This window comes from Bombina bombina, chromosome 12 (assembly GCF_027579735.1).
Source record: "Bombina bombina isolate aBomBom1 chromosome 12, aBomBom1.pri, whole genome shotgun sequence".
NCBI lineage: Eukaryota > Metazoa > Chordata > Amphibia > Anura > Bombinatoridae > Bombina > Bombina bombina.
The window spans coordinates 35,253,160-35,265,510 of NC_069510.1; the positions used below are offsets into that span (position 1 = coordinate 35,253,160).

The 12,351-nt window shown below is 38.4% G+C and overlaps 2 protein-coding genes across 3 annotated transcripts in view; one reads left to right on the forward strand and one right to left on the reverse strand.

The window, feature by feature from the left end:
• Positions 1-1,058: 1,058 nt before the first annotated feature.
• On the reverse strand, positions 1,059-4,066 carry LOC128643154 (uncharacterized). Its single transcript, XM_053696122.1, has 2 exons — positions 2,556-4,066; positions 1,059-1,384 (listed from the first exon to the last, which is right to left on the reverse strand). The coding sequence occupies exons 1-2, from the start codon at positions 3,772-3,774 to the stop codon at positions 1,380-1,382; spliced, it is 1,224 nt and encodes a 407-aa protein (XP_053552097.1). The 5' UTR covers positions 3,775-4,066; the 3' UTR covers positions 1,059-1,379.
• Positions 4,067-4,286: 220 nt separating this feature from the next.
• The window catches only part of LOC128642801 (vacuolar fusion protein MON1 homolog B), a 64,439-nt gene continuing 56,374 nt past the window's right edge, over positions 4,287-12,351 (forward strand). The window contains exons 1-3 of one of the 2 annotated variants that reach the window (XM_053695615.1): positions 4,287-4,362; positions 6,456-6,524; positions 7,901-9,088. In XM_053695615.1, the coding sequence (XP_053551590.1) occupies positions 6,461-6,524; positions 7,901-9,088 (1,252 nt within the window). In that variant the 5' untranslated portion in view covers positions 4,287-4,362; positions 6,456-6,460. Of the gene's footprint in view, positions 4,375-6,455; positions 6,525-7,900; positions 9,089-12,351 lie in introns of both variants that reach the window. The other variant, XM_053695614.1, reaches the window with a different exon arrangement.

The following is a 12,351-nucleotide window of genomic DNA, read 5'->3' on the forward strand; positions in this document are numbered from 1 at the left end:
GATATGCATGAAAGGATTCTAAATATCCCGCAAGCCCGCATTGCATGTATTTTAGTGTTTCCTTTTTCTTTTTTTTTTCTTTTCTTTTTTTTTCTTTTCGGTTTGTTTGTTGCCCCTCAGATTGCTAGATGGTGCAACAAAAGGGGAACTCCAAGAATGTTGATTATAAGTGAATCTGTTAGGAAAGACAAGGACGAAGAATTATGGAAACTGTGTAACATAGATATTGAATGCCCTTGTCCTTGTATATATGTAATTGTAAGCATATAAAATAATAAAAAGATATTAAAAAAAAAAAAAAAGTTTTCTCCACATCAGACACTTGTCCTACACACCCGCCTCTATCTGATGCAGGCTCATAGTTGTAACAGCAAAAGAGAATGCTACAGCCGACTGTGTGAGACTAACTGAGAAACGGATGGTTTTAACTTTAAGCCTATGATTAAGTGCCGCAGGGCACAAAACATGTAAGGTCTCCTCCTCCTTCTCCTAACATGTTTAGCAAAATTGAGTGTTAATTTTATATTTTTGAAATAAAGCAGTGTTTTTATTTTTCTGAAGCCTTTTTCGAGTGCCGTCTATCTTTTCTACATTGTGCATACCTTGGTTGGCTCAACCATCTTTGGGTTGGCACCACGCTATTGCGTGCGTTGCACCTTGCGCATACCGGACTGCTTGAACCCTGCTGGGATTGGTTCTGTTTCCTGCCACTCACTCACGGACTGAAGCGACACCATTACCTAATTACTGAAATAAGGGGCAGTCTGCAGAGGTTTATATAAGGTAATCATGGAGGTAAAAAGTGTATTAATATAACAGTGTTGGATATGCAAAACTGGAGAATGGGTAATAAAGGGATTATCTATCTTTTTAAACAATAAAAATTCTGAAGTAGACAGTCCCTTTGAAAGACCTTTTAACAATAATTATTTACTTGAAGGTTTGCCATCAACATTTTACTTGCAAGCATTGTAAATATAGAAAATTTATAGAATAAAAGGTTCTATTATGGCAGCAACAATCTTTAGTAAAATAAATAATCAATATACTGGAGTCAATTTACTTTAATCTGTTTACTCAAAACTTTCTCAAAAGGATAACAGATAATGTAGTAAACAAATAAAACTTAATAAACAAAGAACTCATGCACTTAGAGAGTGCATATTTAGCATAACCCGCTGAACAGTCCCACACATTTATAGTGTGAGCAAAACAACCAATGAGAAAGTGCAACAAACAGTCCCACACATTCTGTTTTTCTTTGATGTGCAGCTCAGCAAACTTCTGGAGTAACTTTAAATTGAAGAAGACAGCAAAACATCAGCAGATCAGAACAGACTGGAGTCAACTGTCATCCAGGTGAATGAGAAATCCATGGCTCAGACTGTAAAAACAAAACAAAAATTATACACTTTCAGAAGCAGGAATCAATGGCATAGAAATTTGGAAAATTATCCTACTCTGTTTCATAAAGTCTTAAATTATGTATTGCAAAATACGAGGCTTCTAAATGTAAAGGAACATTACACACAAACTAAATGCTAAATTATAATGATGTATTTTCAAAGATAAGCCGGAAAATAATATGTATTTTTATACCATGTATTAGTTGTTATAATATTAAAGAAATAAGTGTAAAATTTTAGTCTACAAAAAAACGTGTGTGGCAGTTATCTCCTCAGGTCAGTAAAAGATTGTTATAAATGTTCTACTGCGATAAGAATGTCATAGAGCTCCGATGATCTAAAGCTCTGTTCTCTGACAAGATGATCTAAGTCTCATTAGTACTGTAAAGTCCCTCAAAGAATTTTTAAAAGGCAAATTATACCTTGTGAGCTATTTATCTAGCTATAAAGGGTTCCGGATGTGGAGATACACTTGAATTGCAATATAATGCTCAAAAAAGCCCCAATGATTTGCGTGATTTCTCTCCAATGCCAGCGAGCTTTTAAACATGAGGCCCATAGTGTTTAATGTTCCTTTATTTTGCTCTTCTACACAGCAAAAGTATAAAACACAAGATAAGATAATCAAGTATGCATTTTTTGGGGGTCTACACAAATTAACTAACTGTTCGACACAAGAGGATATCGATTTGCAAGGGACTTGATAACTTATATCAAATTCAAAAGCCAGACAGAAAACTGAAGAGAGACTCATATGTAGGTGCCAGACAAGGCTTTGTATATTGATATACCGGTATTTAGTATAATCTTAAAAACTGCTGATCCCAAGCACAAGTAGCCGGTGATCCAATCAGCAGCGTTAGTTGCATGACCCTGCTGTTGCTGACTGGCTCACCCTCAGTTTCCGCTTGGGATCAAAGGCTCCTGAACTGTACTTTGTCTAGGTGTTTCCTGTTGCTATTAATATGTTGCTCAGGAAGCCAGAAGTATGAATGAGAACCTCTTCAAAACCTTGTCTGAGAGATGATCAAAAAATAAAAGTGAAAAGAAATTACAAAAGCAAAACCCCTTGCTAAATAAAAAAAAAAACATAGGATCTAAAGTGATCTGCCAAACTGCTGCCAGAACAAATAAGAAACAAAGTCTTACCTTGGTTTGATTGTCCCCTAACCTGGGAGTGAATTCTTCTAGAGTGTTCAGGCTGATCTCTGGATGGGAATAGCCTTCTGCCAGAATTAGGCTGTCTACGTCTTGGGTCAAGGTGTTGCCTACTGCGGCTTGAATATACCGGACGGCTGGGCAGACTGCCCCGGTATCTTCTAGACCTGCCTGAGGTTAAAGCAGGGACATATCTATTAATATGTCTAATAAATGAGTTGCCAAACAACAAGCCTTTGGCAGCAGAGCCTGGTTCTTTTCGAGACAAATCTGCAAGTCTGGGGTTTGCTTTAACAAGGGCAGCACGTCTGCGCAAAACATTAAAGGACACATTTGCATTCCCCAAAAGACAAATTGCCCTTTGAGCCAATCCGCTGATGGCAAAGGGATCTAATCTGGAACCTGTGCATATAGCCTCCTCGGCTAGTTGAAATATCTGGGCGAGAGGTCCTGTAATGTCAAGGAGCCTGTCTTGAACACTTTGCAGGCATTTATCCGCTCTACTTTGTGGAACTCTGCCATAAGCTAACATAAAGAACTTCATTTCCCAGTCAAACTCTGGGGTGGTAGCCTCCATTCCTGCCAGGTAAGGGCGAGGGCATTCTCTCTGAAGAAATTCACGTTGTGGCTTAGTAAGTGGCTTTCTAAGATATTTCTGAAGATATCTGGCAATATGGTCAGCAGGTGCCCATGTAAAACTGGGATCAAAGTATGGGACACCAGACCTATCCAAGAGACAACCATTATTCTGGGAAGATAAGACATATTGAGCTGGTCTGGAAATAACATTTTGATGAGGATTGCCTGTATCTGAGGCCTCAGAATAGCGGGTTCCTGGTTGATTGTCCATATTGGAGTGGACATTTGGCATATGTGTATCCTTAGGCTCTGATACGTTTCTCCTGGAGCTGGAATGTCTTTTACTCCGTTTAGCCTCTGGGGAGGGAATTCTGTCCTCTCCAGGTAGTGGGGACTGAGTCCTTTTTACAGGTATTTTACTCTTTTTGGTCCTTTCTCCAGTCTCTGCCTCCCAGTTAGGTGAATTTATGGATGGAAGGTTGCTGGTCTCTTCAGGTGGTGAAACAGATTGAGAAGATAAGGCTTGCTCCATGATTCTGACTATTGCAGGCATTGCCTCTTCCAGAACAGATATCAATATTGGACGAATTTGCTCGAAAAGAGCATGGGACATTATTGATTCATCAGCCATGTAAATATTACTGAGGCAAAAAAAGGTGCCAAAAGTGAGGAATAACAAGCCCTCTGCTATACGTGAAAGGTGCGCAACAGGACCAGTGGAAAATAAACAAGAACTAGTAAAACAAAATGCTTAGTAAGAAATATATGAGGTAACGTAACGTATAGATTTCAAAAACACGTATGAGTCGTTTGTAACAGGTTAGAGTTACTTATAAACAGAAAACGACAATGGATAACGGTTGTTCAGTAAAAAAAATAATAGCGGTAACTAAAACAGGGCAAAAGCTAACTAGCCTGTAATATTACAGTACTTCCCCTATCAAATATGGCCGCCAGTAACATTACTCACGCACTTTTTTTTTTTTTTTTTGTCATAACAAAGATGGCTTCCTTTTAGCATCAACCTCTCAACTAATATGGCTACCGTTTAAGCTTAGGAAAACACTTCTCTCTCAACCGGTGTTCTTCGCTTTCTGAGGAAGAATATGATTGGTGGAAACTACTCCCGCCTCCTGCACCATGTTCTGTGATTGGCTGCGACTAGTAACGCCTTTCGCTCAGCTGTGTCGATGGCTGTCGGCTGACCCGCGCATCTAAGGTTTCATGTCCGGTATTGACATAATGTAGTTTGTTTGTGTGTCTGACAGCTCTGCAAGTGCCCCTTACATAATAATGTAATGTCACCCTGTGTAGCTGTATAGTGCGTGAAAAGCATTTTTGTACCCCATACAAAGTTATGCTTTAAGATTTGGGGGTGCTTCAATATTAATAAGGGGTGCACCATCGTGCTTAGAAATCCAAGTACCCCACAGAACCAAATTAATATTCCGTGTAATATATATATATATATATATATATATATATATATATATATATATATATATATATATATATATATATATATATATATATAGTGCCCCTCTGTATTGTGTGATAGCTCCATTTGCACACACACACACACACACATATATATATATAGGCTTACCAGAAGTCCCACTTTTACTGGGATTGTCCCGGTTTGGATTCGCTGTCCCAGTGTCCCACCCAGTTGTTCATTCTGTCCCAGTAGGGTTGCCACCTCCAGGTTTCAAATAATGTGTCCGGGTTTCAGACCACCTGAAACCCGGACACATTATTCAAAATGACTGGACTGTGGCTCTCCAGCATAGTTGGATGCTGGTACTTTGTTACATACAGCCCTGCTTAGCTTAACGTTTGTGTCCTTCAAAGTTTACATTTAGTAATACAGGCTGAGTGAGCAGCGTAGGTTTTTTTTTAATTTTGTAGTACTACTTGGTTTATTTTTCTAAGAATTTAACACCCCCCCCCCCAACCCTTGGTGTCATTGCCGGTAATACACCTTTAGGTGAATCATATGGGTATGACTAGGAAGTACAGACAGGCAGGGTTTTTGGCCTGGATCTTGCTTTACTTCATGCAGAATAGCATTTTGGCTATAATCTTCCTGCATTATGGTATAGAGTAGCCTCTTAAACAGCTTTAGCAGGTACGTGTTTCTTTTTTACTTTCATTCAATGTTGTATTTATGCCTTATAAGTATTTGGCTCTGTTCCTTAATTAGACACATAAAACACATTACACCGCAGATATTAAATTGTGAAATTGATAATTATGAAAGTGATAATTATGCTTGATGTTTGGCATTATTTAGAATCTGAGATTTAGATTAATGATTTATTTGCCATGACAACATAATGGTGCCTTTTTCACTAGGGGGTGGTGTTATGGTCTATTTAAACTGTGTGATTCACTTGTTTGACTGAGGAAGGGTAGAGTATCCACAAAACATTACACACATAAAAGCTACTACTTTAAAAGGACCGGTAATTGCCACGCCCCCTTGACCACGCTCCTGACCACACCCCCACTGGCACCGCACCAGGTGGTCCCAGTTTCACCTCTAAAAATTATGGTAAGCCTATATATATAGTATATATATATATATATATATATATATATATATATATATATATATATATATACACACATACATATGCACATACAGGGGTGGAAAAATATCACTATAATTTACTAGTCAGGGGCTAAAAGTTACTAGTCCAAGCAATGTTGATAGGGAAATGTCAAATTTCTAACTTATCTGCTGCAATTTCTTATTATATATTCAGCCACTGTCTGTTTATTTGTATTAAATCTCCCTTATATCTGTTTTATTTAGTTAATCAGCTTATAAAACAGGAACTTTTTTTTATTAAATAGAGAGTGGTAGTGTACTTTGTGTATTCTTCATGGGACATTTAGCTGAGATGTCACTAGCAGTGCATATTTAATCTTTATGCTAAATGACATCTTACTGTTAGTTCACTTGATTTCTGAATACTGTTTCTGAATAGATCAGTCTTTACTGACTCTTTCTCTTGTGATTCTGCCAGAAGAAAAAAAAAAAAACCTGTTGCTCGTGACAATGACATTTTATGAACTCCACGAGTGCTGCGTGGTCATTTGCATCAGCCATCATGTGAATTGTGTTTAATTCTTGGAATTGCATCATTTTAGTGAAGTTGTGTGTAAATAAATCCCTCATCCCTCTTTATATGTGTATATATATATATATATATATATATATATATATATAAATATAATTTAGTTCCCTGTTTGGAACATTGTTTGTGTGTATGAATGATCTGAAGAGATTTTGTTCTTCTGTTACAGGTGTTATGGCATATAAGGACAGTGGAATACCATATTTGGAGCAGGTTGAAGCGGAGGAATCAGGGACAGGTGAGAAATTGAGGATAGTAGCTTAAATGGAAAATGTACTTTAAGTTTGTCTCCCCTTTAATATGGTTTGCAATTATTTATTTTATTAAGCTTATATACCTTTTATTTTGTTGTTTGAAATCACTGCTTATGCTGTAAATTTCAGTACAACATTACTGGCTATAGAAAAGCTATGCAAACAACAAGGGACAGATTAAATCACATGGGGGGGGGGGGAGAGGTAGCAAGTGAAAATTAAACATTTTAATACCTACGTATTGACCTTTTGTGTATATAGAGATGAAGAAAAGATGCCTTTGTTCATTGAAAGATAAGATGAGGACATATGCGCTCCCTGTTTGCTCAGCCCATTTAAATAAGTTATGGTTTCGGTGAGCAAAAACAGCTATTACGAATAATAAATTGACCTAAATTAGGAATTTCCCATCCATTGTATGCAATGCTCTGCAGCTGGTATTCGTCTTTGTTGGTAACACATTAAAGGGATGCTAAATCAAAAACATTTCTTTAATGATTCAGATAGAGCAGCAATTTTAATCAACTTTCTAGTTTCCTAATATTGTAAAATTTTCTTTGTTCGCTTGATATCTTTATTTAAAAAGCAGAAATGTAAAGCTTAGGAGCCGGCCCATTTTTTGTTCAGAACCTGGGTTACGCTTGCTTATTGGTTGGCTAAATGTAGTCACCAATAAGCCAGCGCTATCCAAGGTGCTGAACCTAAAATCGGCCAGCTTCTAAGCATTACATTCCTGCTTTTTAAAATAAAGATAGCAAGAAAACAAATACAAATAGATAATAGGAGTAAATTAGAAAGTTGCTTAAAATTGCACGCGCTATCTGAACCACGAAAGAAAAAAATTGGGTTTAGTATCCCTTTAAGGGGAAAACCAATTTTACAGTATACTTTCCCTTTAACTGGAGGTAGAACCTAGGGTTGTATAGGACCACCAACTAGACTCTAGATCCTTAAATTGCATGGGACTTGGGTTAAGTTGTGCACAGAGGATGCAGAACAGGTTGCTGGCAGAAGAAAACTTAGATTAGGTCACTGTAGATGATGAAATAGGAAAAACCAAACAAAATGAGAAGAATTGTGAGTATTCTGGATTGTGAGTTTAGGGATTCCTGGTATTTCATCTTTGTAAAGAGGGAGACCAATGTACAACCAATCTGTGATCTTTCCATTCTTGAGTGCCTTTGCTTTTTATGTATATATGATTACTTTTGTGCCAAATACAAAGCTGTTGAACACAGGAGTAGTTTATAATTCTTTCCGTGGCATTATTGTCTATTACAGGAAGTTCTGAAATCAATGTTTTTAATGTTAATATTTTGCTTATCTTTCATTTCTATTCTTTACTGAAAACGTCTTACAGATCCTGATGGAGTCAAGGAAAACACAGCAGACATTGTACAACAGGAGATGAGCTCATTGCTTCAAAATGTATCTTTGCTATCTGAATCCTCAGAATTGACCAGTCAGGAGAATGTGCTAAGGACACAGGAATACCAACATGTTCCTGAGCATGAAGGGGCTGTTGAGCTGACTTGGAATGAAGGGGACCAGGAAAAGCCCTGTGATGTTCCTGAAGACTCCCAAATATCCAATGAAGATGGCACCTTACAAGAGTCTTTAAATGTCCCATCTGGGATCCCTGTAGTCCCAGACACCTCTCAGGAGGATTCTGGCACTGACCAGAGGCCTACACATAGTTTGGAGGAGGAAGGGTCTCAGAGCAGTGCAATAAATAATGTTGTGGGGGACTTGGAACAATGTATTATAGGCAATAATGAGCTTAGGGGCCCAGAACAGAGGCCTGCAATGGATATTAACGTTTCAAGCTCATGTCAGGGGACTGCAGAGTGCAGTTTAAGGGGGGAATCAGGACAGAGAACTATAGAGAGTACTGATGAGAGAGACTCCGTACAGAGAACTGAAGGGTCCACAGAGCTGGATGTGCCAGATCAACCACTTGCTGTTGCAACCTGTGATGAAAGCTCAGAATTGGAATGTACAGTTGTCACAGAGGAAGGTTCTGAGCAGATACCTACGTTGGACACTAAGGTTAGAGAGACTGACCAAGAGCCACTGGAATTTAATGAAGAGATGACCTCAGAACAAAGATCAGAGGAAGTCATTGAGACTGAAGGCACTGAGCCAGCTTCTGAAAGGAATACTGCAGAAGAAAACTTAGATGAAAGACCTGCTGAGGTCACTGTAGTTGATGAACTAGGAAAAACCGAACAAAATGAGGATTGTGAGTATTCTGCGTCATTGGATAATACTTTAGAAGACTCAGGGGATTTCTCTAGCCTTTCCTCAGTAGTTGTGGCAAGCACTTCCGAGACGTCACCAGTAGCTCCGCCTGCTCAGCGAGATGAGGACATCACTGCTGAGGGCTGGCGTACAAGACGGAAGCATGTATTTGTCCTGAGTGAGGCTGGGAAGCCTATCTATTCTCGTTACGGTAATGAAGAAGCTCTGTCCTCCACCATGGGGGTCATGATGGCATTGGTCAGCTTTGTCCAGAGTGGGAATAACTGCATCCGTTCAATCCACTCAGGTAAGGTCAGCCAACTAAACACTTAAATCTTGTAATATGTAATCTATCCACACCACAATTATACACACGTGGCACATTTATTTGTTTTTTTTCACTATGTGTCCACTATGTATCCTAGACATACGCACACCTCTCTGGTTAAACACAAATATGTGAAAAGGTTTTCAATATTTTTCTTTCCCTAAAAGGGACATTAAAGTCCAAATTAAACTTTCATGATTCAGATATGCACTTTTAAACAACTTTCTAATTTACTTCTCTTATCAAATTTGCTTCATTCTCTTGGTATCATTTGTTGAAGGAGCAGCAATGCACTACTAGTTTCTAAATGAACACATGGGTGAGCCAATGACAATCGGTATATATATGCAGCCACCAATCAGCAGCTAGAACCTAGGTTCCTTGCTGGTCCTGAGCTTAACTAGTTAAACCTTTCAGCAAAGGATAACAAGAGAAGGAAGCAAATTAAATAATAGACGTAAATTGGAAAGTTGTTTAAAATTCTATGCTCTGTTTAAATCATGAATGTCTAATTATGACTTTACTGTCCCTTTAACGTTCTTTTACATATTTTACATTTGTCATGCTTATTTTTTTAGTAGCTAAATCTCTCATTACCTGACAACTCCCTAACATAATTATAAGCCAAGTTGTAGAAATGTCATTACATGTTACCACTCATGGGAGGGAAACAAAGGAGAGAAAAAGTTACTAGGTCATTCACTGGTCACGGTAGGAAATGGCCATTAGGATTTCTTCTCCAGAACTAGATCTATTTATAACTATGTCTGTTTGTTACTAGAATGACTGGTATATGTTACCGGTCTCTTGCTTTCATTATGTAAAACGTCTACGCGCTGTATTCTCAAGTCCAGGGGTAGTTTTTTTTACCCCGTTGACAGCATGTAGTGCCAAACCAACCCAGCTCTTAAAAGGACAATAAGCCTTTTTTTTAATAATATATATTTTGTATCCAAAGAAGCCCTCTAAACTTCCTGCAAGACCGTCCAACTCCCGCTACTATTTTACACCTAGATTACAAGTTTTGCGTTTGGGTTTTAACGCTGAAAAAATGGTAATTTCAGCGTTAAACAGCACCGCAGCCATTACGAGTCTTGTCGGTATAGCTGTACTGCAAGCCTTTTAGCCTGTAACGCAACGTCAGTCCCGCACTCGTAAAAACTACGTTTTTTTCATGGGACTTCCATAGCGGAGCCATTACGAGTTTTGTGGTGAGGCTAAAAAGCTTGCGTTCCAGCCTATATCGATAAGATCCGTTTCACAATCTGAGAGCAGTAGTTATAAGTTTTACGCAACAAAACTGTTACACAAAACTCATAACTAAAGTGTTACAAAGTACACTAAACACCCATAAACTACCTATTAACCCCTAAACCGAGGCCCTCCCGCATCGCAAACACTATATTAAACGTATTAACCCCTAATCTGCCGCTCCCGACATCACCGCCACTAATAAAATTTATTAACCCTATTCCGCTGCTCCCGGACATCACCGCCACTATACTAAATTTATTAACCCCCTATTCCCCCGCACCCCAACATCGCCCACACTATCATACAGATATTAACCCCATTCCACCGCTCCCCTACACCGCCACCACTATAATAAACCTATTAACCCCTAAACCGCAAGCCCCCACAATGAAATAAACTAATTTAAACTAGTAACCCCTGAACCTAACGCCCCCTAACTTTATATTATTACAATTTCTCTATCTTAAATTATAACGTACCTGTCAAATTAAAAAAACTAAGTTCCAACTAACAATTAAACTAATATAACTATTAAACTAAAATTAAACTAATTATCAATTAAAGTAAACTAAAATACACATTAAAAAAATCCTAACACTACTATAAAAATTACAAAATATCTAATTACAAAAAATAAAAAATACTGTACTAAATTACAAAAAAATAACAAACGAAATTATCAAAAATAAAAAAAGAATTACACCTAATCTAATAGCCCTATAAAATAAAAAAGCCCACCCAAAATAAAAAAATCCTAGCCTACAATAAACTACCAATAGCCCTTAAAAGGGTCTTTTGTAGGGCATTGCCCTAAGTTAAACAGCTCTTTTACCTGTAAAAAAACCCCACAAACAGTAAAACCCACCACCCAACCAACCCCCCAAAATAAAAAAAACCTAAAGCTAACAAAAACCTAAGCAACCCATTGCCCTGAAAAGGGCATTTTTATGGGCATTCAGCTCTTTTAAGAGTGCCCACCCTAATCTAAAAAAAAAAACCCACCCCTTAAAAAAATAACACTAACCCCTCTTTAGGTACTCAGTTATAGAAGTCCCGCTTGAAAGATCTTCATCCAGGCGGCTCCATCTTCATCCATCGCGGGACCGGCGTCTTCTTAATCCCTGTGGAGGCGGAGCAGCGATGCACAGAGGTCCAGACGAAGGTCCAAGGTGGAGGTCCATCGAATCAGCCAATACAATGAGTCTAAATCAGCCAATAGAATGAGAGCTGCTTAAATCCTATTGCCTGATTTGAACAGCCAATAGGATTTTAGCAGCCCTAATTCCTATTGGCTGATTCAAATTTTTTTAGCCAATAGGAATGCAGTGCTACCCCCAGTATAAAAGTAGATCTTTCAGGCGGGACTTATATAACTGTAAGTACCTAAAGAGGGGTTAGTGTTAGGTTTTTTTGTTTTTTTGTTTTTTTTTAATTGTTTTTTTTAGATTAGGCTGGGCACCCTTTAAAGGACCAGTAAACACAGTAGATTTCCATAAACAAGAAATGCAAGATGACAAGACAATACAATAGCATTTACTCTGAATTTCAAATGTGTAGCAGATTTTTTTTCTAACAAATTTCAAAATTATGTATATTTCCACTCCCTCTGTACCATGTGATAGCAATCAGCCAATCATAAATGCATATACGTATAGTCTGAATTCTTGCACATGCTCAGTAGGATCTGGTGATTCAAAAAGTGTAAATATAAAAGAATTAGTCCTAAAGCCCGTTCACACGGGACATTTTTTGCGGTACAGAGGTCCCAGCCCTTGCGCTCTCTCTTTTGCTCTCTCTCTCCCCCTCTCTTTTGAGCTCTCTCTCCCCCCTCTTTTGCACTCTCTCTCTCCCCCCTCTCTTTTGAGCTCTCTCTCTCCCCCCCCTCTCTTTTGAGCTCTCTCTCTCTCCCCCCCTCTCTTTTGAGCTCTCTCTCTCCCCCCCCTCTCTTTTGAGCTCTCTCTCCCCCCTCTCTTTTGAGCTCTCTCTCT